At 37.7% G+C, this 18,641-nt stretch overlaps 1 protein-coding gene and 1 long non-coding RNA gene across 9 annotated transcripts in view; one reads left to right on the top strand and one right to left on the bottom strand.

The window, feature by feature from the left end:
- The window catches only part of TPK1 (thiamin pyrophosphokinase 1), a 303,147-nt gene that overhangs the window by 107,423 nt on the left and 177,083 nt on the right, over positions 1 to 18,641 (top strand). For all 8 annotated transcript variants that reach the window (XM_086845520.1, XM_086845498.1, XM_086845538.1 and 5 more), the window contains one exon: positions 11,392 to 11,461. In XM_086845520.1, the coding sequence (XP_086701646.1) occupies positions 11,392 to 11,461 (70 nt within the window). The remainder of the gene's footprint in view (positions 1 to 11,391; positions 11,462 to 18,641) is intronic.
- Positions 275 to 6,145, bottom strand: LOC147655788 (uncharacterized). Its single transcript, XR_015274875.1, has 3 exons — positions 5,746 to 6,145; positions 5,131 to 5,240; positions 275 to 3,409 (listed from the first exon to the last, which is right to left on the bottom strand). It is a non-coding gene; the product is annotated as an uncharacterized LOC147655788 (long non-coding RNA).

Genomic DNA, 18,641 nt, shown 5'->3' with positions numbered 1-18,641 from the left:
TACATCTGGCAGATAAGGTAGCATGGGATTGGTACAGTAATTCAAATCACATTTGAACACCCTGTCTTCTAATATTTTCTGTTCCTGATAATGAAGTGTTTAGCATGGACAGTGCTTGTAAATTAAATAGAGTATTGATACTCTTTTTTGCCAACACTTGGCTGATTTAAATAAGAATATATTAGATATACTTAGGACATTTTTATAAGCTATATTTCTTGGGTAAATTTAATAGGGTGATAATTTCCAATTAAGCAACATTGAAATTGAACACTCTTTATAGTAGTGCTCACAGCTGCTGTTCTTGGGGTTCTTTTTCACTGAACCATTTTGAGAACAAAGAGCAGCAGATACAACGTGTAATATATTACCATTTCAACAAGGCTGTATCTTGGGGTTTTGCTTGTTTGTTTCACGTGGAACCTGTTCTAAAAGCAGACTTTCAGAATAAGCTCAGGTGAGCTAAACTAAGGTTTTGTTCATTGAATGCACAGGTTTCAACTACAAGGGGGAAATGGCCCCAAAGAGGAGGTCAATAAAGATTAACTGGTTTGTCTTATCCTCAGATGACGGCAAAATGCTTCTGTATTAGCATTAATTTAAAAGGGGATATAATACAGTTAGATAGAAGGTAATTTAAACAAAACAAAGAATTCACACCTGGTTTGCATGAATTCACTTCTGAACTGCAGACTTCAATATATGCTAAAGTCCAGTCTTTCTTCTTCAAAAGGAAAAATATTGACCAAAATGAGAGGGAAAAGTTCTTTGATTTTGTACTTTTAGGCATGTTTGTCTTTGTAACACATTGAAATTGAAGGCCTGGAGCAGTAACTGTAGCATTTTGATAAGTCATGTACAGTGTACTGATTGTCTTTTTTAACTGGAAACTAGACATAGACAAATCTGCTACTAAAATCAGGTTTCGAATAGTTCAGACCACTGAACGGTCCCAAATTCAGGGAGTCTGAAATCCCCTGAGCCTCTACTTTTCCATTTGCTCTAGGCCCTTCTCCCTTTTTGAAGCCTTAGGAAACTTCCATAGGGTTTTTCCAGAGATAGAGGACAAGAGCTGTTTTTACTTAATGCAAAGACCTATAAATTTATTACCTGTTTGCAGCCTTGCTATGGGGAGAGTTGTCACACGGAAGTTTATTCCACATGAGAATATATACTCAGTTTTGTACTGTAAGCTCTAGATTGCCTCCTCCAAATGTCTTTACTTGGAAATTTTGTGTTAAAAGTTCTTTTATAGCCTTAATAAAGAGAGGTTTAGAAATCAATGCACTTGTTTCTTCATCATTTTTATGAGCTGGGACATTACTGCTATGCCATCTTCATTCATAACCAGACTTTCCATATAGATGCTGATTATTTTTTTTCAAGGATGACAGCAATGGTTTTGCATTTGTGCTATGTAAGAGAATTCAGATGTGAAATCCCATTTAGCACTCAGAAATGTAGCTTCTAGTCTGGTTTGAAGCCGATTTTGACAGTCCAAATGAGCTTTCTTTGTGCCTTGTGATGATTTAATATATTATTTCATCAAGACAGCTAAAAACTTCCTAAAATTATTGTTGGTGTAGATTTAGAACTTTTGAAAGTTCTAATTCATGCCTTCTATATTATTTTAAGAATGAAAATATCCTATTTTGTCCATTCTTTGGGGTTTTTCAACTATTTTATTAAATAAGAAATAGTGGAAGAAAAATTTGTTTAAGAAAATTATACCATAGATCTGATCTTTTATATCAGGATGCTAGCTGGCCTTCTTTCTAAACTGTTGAAAAACTTGCTAAAAGGAAGTTCCTAACAAGAATATTAGTTCAATTTTAGATCTATTTCATGTAATAAGATTTTGGAGATAAAGATTAGTCTTGATGCAAGTAGCTAAAACTCTTCTTTTCCTAAGAGGAGCAATACATTCTAATATCAGTGTTCATTTTCATCCTTGGAACTCTATTAAACTGCCAGTGCTAGAGTAAAAGCAATGCAAATCCACTGCTTCCATGAAACTACTCTGGTTTAGATTAGTGCAAATGCCAGTGCATATGTACTTGTAGTTATTCCAAATATGAAATAAAGTAGGTAAGATCAGGTCTTCTTGTAATTTTACATTTCCAGCTTCTTCAAAGTAACTTCTGCTGCAGCTTACCACTGCCCAAATCTGTGAGTTAAGACAGCAGAAACATTGTGGGGGTCAGTCAGAAACAAGAGTGAAACTGTCATAAGTTGAATAATAATGGTTTGGGGGAGGGGGAGAGGCTTTGGCCATTTCTCTGGATGGTGTTACAATTGTTTGCTTAAAAATATAATGAATACTTACCTGTTAAAAGTAGGGGAAATTACTAATACACAAGAGTATGCAGCATGACCATAGGTTATGTTATTAAGACAATAGAAAATAAAGTATGTTATACCTTAGCTCCACTTGCATTAGGAAAAATTATCTACCATCCTAATATTTCCTTGTCTGGTTCCTTGTTTGTCCCTCTTTTAGGTACTTATTTCCAAGCAACTTTTAGACCAAGATTATTCTCTTGAATATTTTAAATAAGTTTTCAAGTAGGTGTCAAAGTATACTTGATCCATTCAGAAATTTATGCACTGTAATAGTCTAGTTGTCTTTTAACAGAATTGGCGTTTCTGACTTTTATGAGCCCTGAAATGTCCTTGGCACACAAAAGTTTTTGTTAGACTATGATATAAAATGGTTGTGTGGAAATCTGTTCTGGGCTGTAAGGAAAGATGTGTGTTTTAGTAGCATGAGAATGAATATATTTTGTGCAATTTAAATAAGTGCATGATTAATTTTTTTATGAGTTGCTGGCTACTGCAAATCCAATTTAGGCAAGCAAAATTTGAAATATAAGTGCATTAGCTGAAAATATTTAATCATAGACATGAATATGAACTTATAATGCTCATTGCTTTACATTTGCAGGTTGGCTCAAGTTATTAATTAATTTTGTTGAGGGGAAGCAGAAGAGACAGTAGCACTGATCTGGCTGTGATGAGGAACATAGAGTTGCTGGTTGCTAGCAGCAGTAGGAAATTACTTTTTCTTTGCTGGTTTAGAGCAGCTGACCAATCTTTCCCAAATATTGCCACCCTGCCTGCCCCACATACTTCTCATTCTGGGGTAGGGACCAGTGACTTCATGAAGTCTGTTACTGCTGATGCAATGCCAGATCAAAAAAAAAGCTGCTTTGTTTTCTCTTTTCAGCAGATGTATAATGCAAATAAAGGTGATTATTTTTTTAGTCAGGATTTTTTCCATACAGGAATAGAGTCAGCTTGTTACTAAAGTTCATCTAATAGCAATGCTGGCCAGCAATTACAATTGCAAGCAGTTGTGGTATTCCATCATATTTGTAGCTGTTTGCTTTCCTTCTGTCAGAAATCAATGCTGCAGCAATGGAAAATAGGAAATGAAGAAATAAAAAGTTACATTCAAAGCTCAAAGTCAATGGCAGTTACAACGAATTATTAAACAGTATGATTTTAAAGCTTCAGAAATAAAATTAATGTTGAAGCCTCTCCATTTCACTTGATAACCAGATAATGAATGCAGAAAAAGCTAGCTGCACACTCTTGCAGTTACTTCACCTTCAGTTATATTTTGATGAAGGATCAGCAGCGTGGTCTGTAGGGGTTTGGTGTTTGAGATTGGGTTGATCCTTCCTCAGCAATCAGGGTTTACAGAGGCAAGGTCTGCAAACCAGGATCCAACCCAACCCTGGGGCCAATGTGTGGCACTACAGGAAGGGCTTGTGAATCTCTGGGGAATTCCTGGTACCAGACCAGACTTCAACCAAATGCAAGAATATGGCTGTAGAGAGCTTGTATTCTTTCTCGTTCTGGAAAATACACATTTAAGGCCCAGGTAGGACTCTCTGCTTTTGTTTCAGCACCTTGTTTGATTTGTGAGGATCTTGGATTTGACAAGTTATTCTTTAAATACATTCAAAACAAGGAGTGTGTCAGGAAAAAAAGTCAGGATTAATATTATGCACTTCAGTGCATTTTTCCTTTTTTTTTTCTGTGCTCTAATCAGTGTTTTCTTACTGTTACCCAGTAATAATAGATGTGTGCTCAGGGCAAAAAGAAAAGCTGATTAAATGTTACATTATAGTTTTAGCTGTCATTTTTCAAACAGAGAACCAAAAAAAAAAAAGGAGAAAATGAATAAACTTCTTCCTGATTCTTCCCCCAGTGGCATCAAGCCGTATGGCCTTGTCATGAAAAGGTCACTTAGATTTTAATGGAAATGATAGAAGCAAGTACTTTATGTTTGAGCTCTCTCCTCCTGGTTTTGTCTGTGACCAAGCACAGGGCTGCTTTGCTTGTGGAGCCTGTTACAGTGATGGCTGTAAAGCAGCTCAGCAAGTACCAGGGCTCTTGGGTTTGACAGAATGGGAGAATGACAGAAAGGAGAAGACAAAATCATATCTTAAGTAAGGCTTATGCGAATATTAAAACTAACTCCTGACAAGAGATTACTCCAAACCCAGCAGCCTTGAATATGAATCATCATAATGAACTCTGCATCGAAGTGCTCCTGAAGACAGTCCCAAAACTCACTTTTAGTGAAATCCCAGTTGCTCCCTTGCCTCTGTCTCTTGACTGCACATTACTGCTACTATGTTTATTGGTACTCACAGTTTTTCACTTGAATTTGTGTTTTTTGGTACTTACAAATTTATTTGTTTAAGAGTTGCTCTGTTCTTTTATTTTTTAATTTTTTTTTCCCCAAAGTGAGTATTAAGATGTAAGTTTTCCTAGAATTTTCTTTTAAACTAAGATTTTGTTTTGGTAACTGTAACATTTTTGGCTAAAATTCAGTGGTGGTTTTTGTCTGTGGGAAAAAATGGTTTCCTTTTCCATGTGTTTAATCTGTGTGAACTTTTTAAAGAGAAGTGTTGTCTGTGTGGCTTCAGCTCAATATTGAATCAATGCACTGAAAAAAGAATAGTGTTCCTAATTCATTCTCACATTAGTTTCTTCCTTGTCTTCTCATATTTAATTGTTTAGTGAATCCTGCCTCTGGTTGGCTGAGATCTCTATGATGTTTATAGCTCATAGCAGAACGATTAAAAAAGCTTTATAAGAAACATATAATTAGCTTACCCAAAGTACAGTTATTTTACATCTGAGATCCAATCTGGTCCATATGGGAGAAGACAGCTACCACCAGTGTTGGCGATCCATTTGCCTCAGGACCACTGGGTACCTGAGTTCTGTAGAGTTTAGCAGTTTAATTTAGAAGACATGGTTTAGTTATAAGAGATTGGTTGCTGGTGGATCTTGGATACACAAACAACTTTAGATTAGCAGCTCTCTGAGTGTGGCAGAGCTCACAAGCCCTCAAGTGTGCGATACTCTGTCGCTAACACTGAGGCTTGGGCTGGTACCCTCACCCTGCCCCATTTCCACACTCCTCAAGGTGCAGCCCTTGCCTGCTGGCAAACACAAAGGGATTTGATGTCAGCGTTCCACTGAACTCAAGGGGAATTTATGATAGGTACCTTTGCACAAAAACAAAGGGGTGTACACATCATTTTATCTGTGTGCATATGAATTGATTATAGTATGAATGTTACAATCTCAAATCTATAGTTAATCATTTTTATAATTGAAGGCAACTCTATCAAATTGCTCCATAAATATTAATTACGCAATGACTAAGTGCTGCTAAGCCCTTTTGCACCCTTATCTTTGCATCTGGATCCTTTGCACACTTACCCCCTGTAGCATTCTCAGCTTCCATGTAAATAATTTCAAATTGCTTCTAATTTGATCTTTCTTTATATGCTTTCATCTTTGTACTAAGTAGTAGAATGAATCTTTTCATCAAAGTATAAAAAGTTCTATTTTCACAAATTCATATTAAACGCTGCTTTCACCAATGTCTTGATGGTGTTTCTTTAAGTAGCCAAACCACTCATTTTCTATGTAAGGATGGACCTATTTTAAATAGTTTAAAAGCCTCATAGCAAGACCAGTGTCCAACCACAACGCGGAAAACTATTATGGACTGGCAGTTGATTTGCTAAACAGAGCTGCAGCTGACAGAAGAGGGATATCTGCAGTGCCCTGTAATTGATATGGAATAGCAGTTGCAAACAGTCCCAATAACACAGGTGGAAACACATGGGTGGGAGGGAATAGTTGGAGATGCAATTAGCATCTAGCAGTCTGCAGCTGTACAAAGCCATGGGTTTGTTAAATTTATTTTTGCAGTTTCTGCAGGACAAAGGAGAAAATGAAACATCGCATAAATACAGATTATGCATTTTGTTGTTGGTAACTGCTATTTTATAGAAATACTGGGACAAAAATGTGTTGGCCCTATGTATTAAGCCAACCAAGCAATTCTCTGCATATCTATCATTTATTTCACATATGTATTACTACCAGCACTCCAAGTCATTAATTAAGCAGCGTTCTCTTATGCATAGATTTTGCTGGCAGGTTAATTATGGTTACCAGGCTGCTGAATCAATAAATGAATGAGGAAAAGAGATTGCATACCTAGAAGAAGTTGTGTAAAATTAAAAAAGGAACAGAGGGGCTATACTAAAGCTGTTTTTAGTGGGTTTAGTGTTGGGCAAAACGGTTGTTAAACAACACAGTTTAAAGAGAGTTGTCACAAATTTGAATTTAAGCAAAAAACATGTTTTGATTTCAAGATCTGTTTGGAAAATAATATATTTTAAATGCTAATTAGAAGGAATAATAGAATAGGAATAATAAGGTTATGCTTTTTCATAAGTATTGGTAGTGTTTATAAATGTATTCCCTTCTTATGTACTCATCTCAGTCTGGAAGAGTTGCATCTGTTCTGTGGAGTCTTTTGCCCCACCTGAATTTGCAGGGCTATTGAATGTGATCATATACTCGCTCCTTTTCTGTAAAAAGCATCAGAACTAGTTAGCTCACAGCCAAGACTTTCTTTTTTTTATTTGGTATGTGCTCATATCCTGTCTCACAGGGTCAGGAACTTTTTCATATTTGCCAAAGGGGTAAATATAAAGTAAATTGTTTCCAATATTTTTGTAGTGTTAGAATAAGTTTTGTAAAAATTAATAATTAGCCCTAACATTGGTGCCTCAAATTCAGTCACTAAAGGGAAATACTTCACTCCTTACTAGCAGATGTAAAAAGAAGGGCATTGCTCAGAAAGGCTTTTGTTTCTTCATTGATGCTGCCTGTGAGAAACTCTTAGATGGGATGGCTTGATAGTATGCTCTCTATGTAACTCTTCCTTAGCATAGGTGGAGCTGAGGGGTATTAACTCTTACCATCATTTCAGACACTGCTAGCCTGAACACATGCTGCTCCCAAAAACTTGGGAAGCAGTTATTGACACTGGCTTTGAGTTCCCCCCTCCTGTGCAATAAAACAGTTGATTTTTTGATTATGTCTCCATGCCCTAGTTCACTGAATGACACTGGAGTTATATGAGAAAGGAATCTAACAGATAGAAAAGGTGGTAATTTGGCAGACGGAGCTATTTCTGAGTGGAGCTTAACGCAGAATATTCAGATTGGAAAGGTGGTAATTTGTGGTAATGCCAAGGATTGCAGATTCACATGCTGAGCTGAGTCTGCAGTGCACTTGTGTCCTTGTCCTCTTAGCACCATCTCTTCTAATAACAGAAGCGTGAAACAGTACCTTGGGGCTCTACAGCTGAGCTGGGTGCCAAAAGCACAGGCCTCCTCTGCTTCCAGCTGTGGGTGGAAAAGCTACAGCTCCCAATTGCATATCACAGTTTTCTCTGGAGGTGTTGGTCCTCCTGACCCAGCAGAGCTCAGTGAGCTACTTGGACAACCATTCCATAGTACGTCTCAATTCACAGAGGCAGGGTTACCTGCCTCTAGCACTTACATAAGGGTGACTTAGTTTTCTTCTGACATGCATGAGCAAGAGTGGACTTCCACGTGCAGCGAATCTGGGGTGTCTGCCATAATGTGATGGTACCCTTTGGGCCAGAAGAGATAGTAAGAGCATTTGCTGTTCTGGCTGTTCACTTAAGATATTTTTCACTTTACAAGTCCCACCATCCACTTTTGTCGCCCTGGAAGATAACTTGCCTTTGACCCATTTGTAAACTTTAGCGCTTCTTCTGTGATGCTTTCCACCTTTTAATTTACTTTTTTTTATCTGTTTAAACTGAAAACGTCTCAGAAGAAGGTGTTTCTCTTTTCAAGACGCCAAGTCAAGCAAAACAAAGCTCAAATCCTGTTCAGGTCCTTCAGTTTCTGCTGAAATAATTAATGAGGTTTCATGTGAGGTGTTGCAAAGTGCCTAGAGACTGTTGGATTTGCCTAGGCAGTTGCCATGGTGCACTTTGGCTAAATTATTGTTTGTAAAGCAATTTTGTTTCTAATATAAAAGGCCCTGTGTAAAATCAGTTCCTGTTATTTTACACAGAGAATTTTCCATCCAAACTGTAAGTTTAGAATTGCTGACTATCTCCTTAAACACTTCCAGATAGTAATGATACATAATTCTTACAGCTAACATATATCATTACTTTTTGTCAAGCAAAGCTTAGTTCATAGCTGTAGAAATATTATGATTTATTGGCCTCCAGCCAATCTGTTAATTACCTGCTAGTTCCTTAATGCAACTGGGGCTTTGGTTGATTTCAGTGTAAGTTATTGACTTGCTGGTAAAGGATCAGTACCTCATAAATTGTTTCTCCAAATAACTTTATAATGCTACAGAAGTTTATTATTTTTTTTTTCTATAAGGCAACTCTTTTGATTTGAGACATCAAATAGTAGCACCATATCCGTGTGAAAAAAATTGAAGTGTCAGATCTGTCACATAGGCATCTTCCTGTCTTTGGGAGAATCTCAGTACTTTTATACATACTAGACTGATTGAAGACTGATTTGTTTTGCTTAGTTTGATTTGGTTGTTTTGGGCATGTTTTAAAACTATAAGATCAGATGAAGCTATCTTAGGCCAGGCTTCACTTGAGGTAACTCCATTGAGAGAATGTACAATAGTTAAGGCTCTGGCTGTGTTAAAATAATTGAGACCGATAATAGATTTTAATCTCTTTTTATGTATCTCATCCCATTTTTTTTCTTTTCTCCAGAAGTTATAAGCTCTCTTTTTTTTTTTTTTTTTTTTTTTTTTTATTTTATTTTGTGGGAGGATAGATGGAAAATTCACTGTTTTCAGAAGAAAAAAGCTGTAACTGTCAGGGAATGTTTGGGAAACATCCTTTAGGCAGGTCATGTGCATTAGGTCCTAGATCTTGCTTAGATGCCTTCTATCTGCTAAATAAGCCAGTGGACAGGATAGCTGACTTAAGGACAGGTATTGCACACTCTCCTTGCAATGGGCCTTTACTGTGTTCTGTGTGAGCTGAACTCCCTGAGACAACAGACATGTCCAGGTGAAAGGAAGTATGTCAATCCGTTTTCAGCTGTAACCTCAAGTGAAAGAAGTTAAAATCTTCCGGTCAAACACAGCTGGACAAAAGTGTTGTTCTTGTTTGTGACTTTGTATTCATCAAACTGGATGAGGCACTTGCCTGGAGCACTGGATCGCCATGGTAAGTGTCTGGCAAGCTTCTAGAATAATCTAGAAATTATTTCAGCCAGTAAGATTTCTCAGGATCAAATCTGCTTGACCTTGGCTTGTTAATATGTGTTTGAGTGTAGGCTATAAGGAGTGGGTGAAGTGGTGTAAGGAGACAGAGAAGAGCATGGTCCGTATAAGAAGGCTGAGGGCAGTAGTGAGAGCAGGAGCAGAAGCTGTGCTAGAAGCTATACAGAGGAGTACAGTGCTTGTTCTCCTCCTCTGCTCATGGCTTCAGCCTGAAGGAAAAAAAGCTGAGCTACCCAAAGTTACCTGTGATGAACTGGCAGCTTTTGTGTTGTCCTGCTTCCTTCTTCCCTCCCCCCCCACTACAAAAAAATAAATCCTCAGCCAAAGTCACATGGTACTGCACAGTAGATATTAATTTACAAATACTTCCTGTGAGAGTTCAGAAAGAGGAACTTCCCACATAAGGAACAATGACTTAAAGATGAGAGCAGCTACAGTGGTAGCTGTTCTCCCTATTTGTAAAAGCTGGCTAAGTAGGGGGAGAGGTGGATTGCCCATCAAATGTACACCAAAAGGAAAGATACAGGTTTGTGTCATTGCTGAGGGGTGCTTCTGACTGAAAAACAAACACCAAAGGAAACTGGCTTTAGCTGAAAATTGGATTCTCAGCAGCAAAAAATGCCTGATCTGATTGTTTGTACCTTTTTTTACTTGTCTCTCCTCTTTTTCCCCCCTGGCCCTGTGGTTCTTTCAGCCCTTTCAGGATTACCAGTCAGTCTCTCTTTGCCTGGAAGGAACACTCTGCCCTAGTGTGGAAGCAGCAGCTTCCTTTATCTTGTGTGCTACAGTTATCTAACTTGTGCATCTCAGAGCAAAACTGATAAAGACTGCTAAGACAAGATGGTCATTTTCAATCTTTAATAGCTTATCAGGTTTTAAAAACCTCATGAAAGAGCTGTGTGTTAGTGAAATGATGATTAATGGGGAAGCTTATGAATAAAAGATACCAATTTATGTTTGATTTTGTAATAATAGTGTTAGACTTGTCTCTTTTCTCTGACTTAAGTCTGTATAAACAAAAGGATCACAGGAGAACAGCATGTCTCTGCGTGTTTAAATCAACTGGAATTAGTGGCACATGCCCTTTGTGCTCCCCATGTTAGGTGGAAGTGCTGAAAATTATTGTGGTTTTGTACCAGGATAGTCCAAGATTCAAAGCTAAGACCTGAACCAACTACTTTATATCAGAAGATTCAAACAGTCTGTGGAACAATATAGGAACTGTAATAAAGTTACCTTTTTTGTGTCATAGGAGAGGGGGGAAAAGAAGAGAAAAAGGGTATTGTCATGATTAACTCCTGGTTATTTTTCTTTCCCAGTTGTTATGCAGGTTGCTGTAGAGGCACCATAGGGAACTTTCTGCCTGGGTGAGAAGATAGCTGTGTTTACAGTGCAAGTTCCCACTTGTGACAAGGTGGAGAATCCATCCATAGGTGGAGGGTGGGCCTTTTCAGGTTTTTAATAGTTACCCGTCTTGTAGTTTAAGCTGGCTGGGCAGCAGGTTCAGATAGATACAAATAAGCTATTTGGAAGTATGGTGGCACAGTCAGATGAAGATTGGCACTAGTCTGATAAAAACAGTTCAAATTTCTGTTTAGAGAAACAGGAAAGCAGTCAAGTACAGGAAGCTAAAAGCCATACAATATCTCAAGCTTATTCCCTATGCCACTATGAACAATTAAGTTTACACAGCACTGTCAGCTGGTTGTGGGTTTTTATTTATAATGCAAATGCATTGATGTTCTCTTTCTTGACTTGCAGCTGCCCTGAGAGCTTGTGCTGATGGAGGTGCCAATCATCTCTACCACATCACAGAAGGGAGCCAGGAAAGGTATGTGAGCAGTACACTCAAAGTCACTGAAGTCGTTTTTTCTCAATGAAAGTAAAATGTGGAGGAGCAGGATCTGTTCAGTCACATCAGTAGCTGCTTGCTCTGTGCATGGTACTTTAATGAACTGTGGCAGGGAGTATAATATTTTCTCCACATTACCTTAAATTTTTATTCCCAGCTACAATTTATAAAAACACAGGTAGCCTGAAACACCATTTTCCCTGAAGCCCACTGATGTTTTTTTCCTCTTGAAAGCTCTGCTCTCAGTTTATCTTGTTTTGTGCATCCATCAGTTAGGCCTCTGAAAAAATTTGCTGTGCTCCTATCAAGGGTTTCCTAGAGGAACATCTGATGCCTGTCACCAGGAGCTGAAACAAAGTGTGTCCTCTTCATTTTTTATGTGAGGCCTTAGAGGAAATCTACTTACTTAGTGAAGTGAGATGGGTAATAAAATAGGAAGTCTTTGTGAGTTATTTTTCAATTAGTATTAGGGCATTATAAATGACCAAAGGCAAGTACAGAGACTGTCTATTAATGTGTACACTGGGTGAGGAAATATGAATGAAAGAATATGTTCCTGTTTTCTGCAATGGCATTTAAAACCAATAACCCAAAACATCCCAGATTTCTGCACCAAAAGTGTTGAGCTGGGGTTATGATGCAAAATGCTTCATTCAAATGATTTCTTATCTTTGTAGTGGAACCATGGAACATTGTGCAGATTTAGCTTCCTAAAGATTCCTCTTGCTTGTCTAGGATTTTCAGGTTTTTTGAAGAAGAATTCATAAATAAGTAGTTTCATAAAAGCAAATTAATAAACTGACTCTTGGAGCAAAGGAATGAGAAAGGCATCTTGTAGAACTTACCACCTTATGAACAGTTTTATTCACATATCAAAATCTGACACATAGTATGCTTTTCGTCTCATGGGAAGTGCATAATGGAGACATGAGGAAGCTCAGTTTCTTCCTCTCTTTCAGAATAAAGACAAGAGTTAGGGTAGTAACTGTAGTCCAAAAGTAAAAATTAAAGAAAAAATTCCTTCCTTTGTCACCTGGTTACCTAAAGTTCTACAACTGCTAAAACCAAGACTGGAGTCTGGGAAGCACTACTGTTGTAGACTAGGTTTTATAACATTTGATTTCTCCTTTTCTAGTAGTTGCTCACAGAGCCATGGAAAATTTAAGCAGGTGTCTGTTTGAATTCAAGACTGGCTTACAACAAACAGTTCTCTTTGATAGTGGTGATGCTCTCCAAAGAATAACATTTGAGAGCTTTTGCTTCACCTTCTCTAGTAGCTCATTCATCTGTTCTGCACACCTTTATGTTTGTATTAAATAAATATAATTCAGGGGAAAATAGATGATTATGCTTTGACTTAATAATTCTTTCAGTCTTACATAGTTGGCCCTTGGAGAATTCTTTTCCTCTATCAGTCATCTTCTCATCTTAATTGCTTTGGGTAGTTGTATTTTACCTTCAAAGTAGTTCTTTTGAAACAAAAAGAGGAGACGTGCGTAATTTGGATTTTTGTCTTTAAAGAAATCATTCTGCTGGAAAGAATATCCATTTACTTCTCTGAAGTATTTTTCTTTAAATTCCCTGTCCATTGTTATTAAAGAGCTGTCTGCTTAGACTCTCCTGACATACTAATCATTTTTAATGCTGTCTTAACCTTTTAAAACTACAATTTATTGAAAGCCCTGATATCTAATTGTGTTGTATCAAAACCTAAAAAACAAGAGTCCTTTAATTTTAGAGATATTATAATAGACGAGAGATGTAAATAAAGAATTTGATTGATAATTTGGGCTTGATACTCAGTGGCACTAAATTTTATGAACAATCCTTTAGAATGGGAATTAATGATAATATTCTGGGAAAAAAACAGATTGCAGTATGGTGCTGTTGTACTGGTATCTTCCTTTGGAGGTAAGTTCATATTACAGAATCACAGAATGGGTAAAGTTGGAAGGGATCACAGTGGGTTGAAAAAGCCCCTCTTGTTGTCATTGACAGCATTGGCCAGCTCTAACTCCAGATGGGTCTTGACCATTTTCATCTCATTTATACTTAGTGTGACAACCTCTCTGTATTCATTCCAAGTGTCCTGACCCTGATTCCATTTCCTGTGTATTTCCTGCTTACATGTAAGTAATGACAGGAGTTCCTTGACCATCCACAGGCTTCTTTCCCCTCGGCCTGATTTCTTTCTTACTGGGATTTAACATTCTTGGGACTGGAGGAAGTGATCCGTGAATATCAACCAGCTCTCTTTGACCTTGGTTTCCTCCAGGTCTCATTCTCATGGGATTCATCCAAGGAGATCCCCAAAGAGGCTAAAGTTAGCTCTTCTGAAGTTCATGGTTACAATCTTACCCTGCTTCTTCCTTCCCCTCACTGAACTCCACAGTCTCATGGCTACTATAGCCAAAGCTCTGCCCATCATTCACATCTCCAACAAGGCCTTCTCTGTTTATTAGTACGAGACAAAGCAGCACACCATTCCTTGTGGGATAGTCCACTTCTTGTGTCAGGAAGTAGTCATCAAGGCTTTCCAGGAACCTCCTGGATGGTTTGTGCTTCACTGTGCTGCTTCTCCAGTAGATTTCAGGGTAGTTAAAACCACAAGAACCAGAGCCTGTGACTTTGAGGCTGCTTCAAGCTGCCTGTGGAAGGCGTCATCAACATCCTCCTTCTGCCCAGGCAATCTGTAGCCAACATCCACAACAGCATCACCCTTACCAGTCTGTTGTTTTATCCAAACCCACAGGCCCTCCACTCACTCGTCATCCTCACCAAGACAGTACTCAATACATTCCAAATGTTGCCTCACTCACAGAGTGTTGGAACCCTGGGCACAGAGAATTTCAGGCTTTATGTGCTGACCAGGCACTGTCCTGCAGGAGAACACTGTATTTGACCTGAGGTCATAGGAAAGGCTTCCAAAATTGAATGACAGAACTGAGATTGTGAGTGTGTAGTTTGAATAGAAGTGTGTTATATCACATGGTAGAAAATACAGAGTTTAAGGTTTTGGGATATAGTTATATATATGTAGCAAGATGGAAGTTTTAGGGTGTAGGCTTGTCTTGCTTTTTCACCTTCTTCATGGGTTTGGGTGATATTGTGTGATCAGTTGGAAAGGTCCGCAATGTAGAACACAGGTGCTTGGTTATTGGGTTGAAAGTAAAAATAAATTAGTTGGCATTTTATAATTGGGCAGTTTACATTTAGAAGGCATTGTAGAGAGAGACCTGGGGCTCCATTTTTAGTTTGTTAGCTTGGTGTGCTGTGAGACTGTAATATAGATAAGATATAATATAAATAATATAGACTGTGATATAGATAAGAAATAATAAACATCTGAGTCCGAACAAGAATACCATCTCTCGTTCGTTAATCCCAACCCCAAGGAGAAGAACCGGATAAGCCACTAGACATTTTACACAGTGGTGCCCCATGTGAGGACCCAAGGGTCGGGACTTCCTTGAAGAAACAGAGAAAAAAGAAAGCAGCTGGAAGCTTGGAATTGCCTTCTAGACCATGAGGGCTAAGATGAGTAACCAAAAGGGTAGGATAAGTTTCCCTTAAAGAGGCTGGACCTTGGGAGTTGCCAGTGCTGGGGACATAGGAAAGGCAGGAGTGAAAAAGGACTGTATGCTGGTGCTTTTCTCACTCTGACTCTACAGTCCAGAAAGGTTATTTTCCTTAGACTGTTATCACCGGTTCCCACTTAGAAATAAAGATTACTGCTGAACCATTCTTGATTGCTAAACATTTGCTGATAATTAAAGGTGAGTCACTGATCTTTATAGGCTTTTTGGTCTGCCTTATTCTGTCTGCCTTGCCTATCCAGTTTTGAATTTTCTTGAATCTTTGTGAAGCACTGCTTTCCACTTCAACATTAGGCTGTTGTTTATCTGTATCACACTGCAGAACTTGTTTCTCAACACTTTCTGATTTAATCTCAAGACATTGATTAACCTGGGTGTCACTGGCTTTGGGGTGTACAAAGGTGAAAATGCATTGAAAACTCTCATCACATTGGAACCTTTAAAACCAATCATTAGTACTTGTGTCTTGAATGCTGTTTTCCAGAGAGGTGTCAAATCCATTGGGTACTCAGGTTTTGCAGTGTTAAGAGCATCGGGTTAACGAGGTGAACGGTGATCTGTACAAGAGGAAGAATATATAGCAAAACAAAATACTGTGTTTTGGAGTTCTGGTTAGTATTTCAGACTTACTGTGTGACACTAGTTGACTTGCCTGCAGTCACAGAGAACATCACTTTCATGACCCTTTCAGTTTCTCTCTGTGAACTCTATGAAACATAAGAGTATCAGTAAAACTGGAAAATTATAACATTTTCTACATATTAGACATAAATGAGGAGAACTCACGTAATGCATGAAAATGCAGCTGCTATTATACAACTCTTCTCTGAACTGGCCATAAATGCAGGCAGTTTCAAGAAGCTCTATGGGAGTTTTTAAAAGTTAGAACAAATTTTGTAGACATTTGCAGTTGATGCAGATGCTAAGTTTCAAACACAGATGTCAAAAATATCTTTTTACAATCAACTTTTAACTCTATTAACTCTTTGAAATCCCTTTCAAGATGCAATTCCACCTCAGCTTTAGCTTGCCTAGCTTCATCAATCCCCAGGCAGAGCTCTGTTCGCTCCAGCTTCTCTCTTAAAGAGAGGGTAACTCTTCTTCCCTGCCTTCCTATACTGTTCTTCCTAAAAATCCTTTAGCCCCTCATTGCAATACTTAGTGATGTTTCTGTCATCCCAACAAGACTGTTGTTCTGCAACTGCACACAGATCTCTGTTTTTTTCCCAAGCTGCATGCATTTTCCTGGGTTTTATTTTGTATCAAAGTTTGAAAGCTAAACAAAAGTTTCTTTGAATGGGAAAACTGAGCAAATGTAACTTCCATGAGGAAAGGTAGTCATCATGATATATTTGCCTGCATGAAAAGTGGAAAGATGAATAATACTGTCTGTGTATTTTGATTGTTTCCTCTGTGTGTTTTAGCAATTAATGTGTGTTAGTAGTGCCTTGACTACTTCAATTGGCTGTTTAGAGTTTACACTGAATTTAATTAATCTGACAACCAGTGCCTCCATTGTCAGGACAATCAAAAAAGAAACATCTGGACAGCATCTTGCAAAACCCATCTGTAAAGTGAGATGTGCTGTCTTTCTTCCTGAATAACCTTCTACTCTTGGAAAAGTGGATCCCTAATAAGATTATTAGACTGAGAAATTCATACATACTTTGCTGTGTTCCATATTGGATTAGAAATAGGGTACTTATGAAGGTAATTATCCATTGACATAACTTAATGTACAGTTGAGAGGAATTCTTTGCTTGAACTCTTCAGATTAAACTGAGTATTGTTTTATTTAAGACATCTTATATTCATGCAAAATTTAGGGCTCTGATGCAGAAAACACTGAATGAAATTATCTGAGTATAGAGTTACACATGAAGAGTACAATGATCATTTCATGTCTTTAAAATCTATTCATTGTATGATTTGAGGAGGGTGTGAGACAGTCGTACTCATGAAGTTTTTGCTTTATTCATGTTGGTATGAGAATATGCTTCAGTAATGTTTAAAAAAAAAATATAGCCTCTGAAACTGTGAGGTCAAAGCCAGCACCTTGGCTGGTAGTGGTGAAGAGTTCTTTGATTTAAGGGATTACTGTCCAAAAGCCAAGGAAGTTGAAAGCTCAGGCAGTGCTTTATTTGTCAAATGGCTTAAAGGAGATCTTTTATATTAGACATCTTTGCCTGACCTAAAAACTGTAGCAGTGTTTAAAGATCAAAATTAGAATCTTGAGTTTATCCTAATAAATTCTTCAGGAGTGTTCAGAAAAAAACCTCCCTAACTACAGTTTCCTCCTTTAGGAAATACCTTACCTGGGATACATTTTCAAATTTTTAGAAAACAGCCAGGCACCAACAAATTTAAAGAATCCAAAGAAATTTATCTCTCTGTGTTTGGAAAGATTAATCCATTTGAAATTACATAATGTGTTTGCTTCAGGTAGTGCAGATGAGAAATTCTCAAGATTCCTCATGATCATGTAATTTTTTTCTTTTTTCATTTATATGTTCAATTTAATTACTTTCACTCAATTGCATTTCCAAATACATTTATATTCCAGTAGCTGTGCACTGTTAAGTCAAGATTTGTTTCAGAAACAGTGAAGAGTTGAGGTAGCAAGACATGAATATCATGAAATATGCATAGTTTCAGTCCCTAATTTAAACCAAAATTAGCTTCCTGTATTGGAAGGGATTTCCTGAAAGCGTTAGGGCAGTAACATCACTAGGCATATCAGATTCATTTGGTCTTTAAATCAAATGCTTACAGAAATTATGAGAGCTGGAAATATTGGTCTATTTTTTAACTGCTATGTTCATCTTCATATTAAACAGCTTTATAAGCCAGACCAAGGAGTATGTATTCTTCTGGAGTAAAGAAGTTATTTCTATTCACTTAGTCATCATATGCTATAAAGGAAAAATCTGGGAGTTACACAACCATTAGTTCAGATTCACTTGAGAATTTTAGGAGGGGCAGAAGTATTCTTTTGCATATCCACAAGAAGTGGATATTATTTTGAGAGAGACACCAGCAACAGAGTTTACTTGGAGGTGCTTCTAAGTGTACTTACTACATAAACCATAATAGAAAATGGGAAAACTGATTTTTTTTATCATTCCCTCAAACTGAAAATCAAATGGCAGATAATAATAAAACATATGGTATTATAAATAATAGCAGTATTGAGGTGAGACTAAATTACTCTTCATGCTGAATTTCTGTTGCTTTTGCTAGTCAAGATAGTAATTGTAGAATCATAGTAATACTTATAACTAAAACTGATGGGAGGTGACAGTGCTGCCTGTTGTTGTGACCCCTGAAATTTAGATCTCTAATAGGAAGAAGGCTTGGTTACATCATGCCCTTACAGAAGCAGTGAAATGGCTGGCTTTTCATCCCTGAGGTACATGTGTGTACATGGATGCATGAATGCCTTGTTTCTTTTATGTCAGGAGACAGTGGAAGCAAGTCACTGCCTTACTACAGGACCGTGCTTTCTTTACAGGAGAAGAGTAGAGAAAAAGCAGCCCTCTGGGTATGATTCACAGGAGGCTGAT

The sequence above is a fragment of the Cyanistes caeruleus genome, chromosome 1 (assembly GCF_971803275.1).
Source record: "Cyanistes caeruleus chromosome 1, bCyaCae1.hap1.1, whole genome shotgun sequence".
In the NCBI taxonomy this organism is placed as follows: domain Eukaryota; kingdom Metazoa; phylum Chordata; class Aves; order Passeriformes; family Paridae; genus Cyanistes; species Cyanistes caeruleus.
The sequence above is the reverse complement of the archived record's forward strand: the minus strand, read 5'-3'. Positions and strand labels throughout refer to the sequence as shown.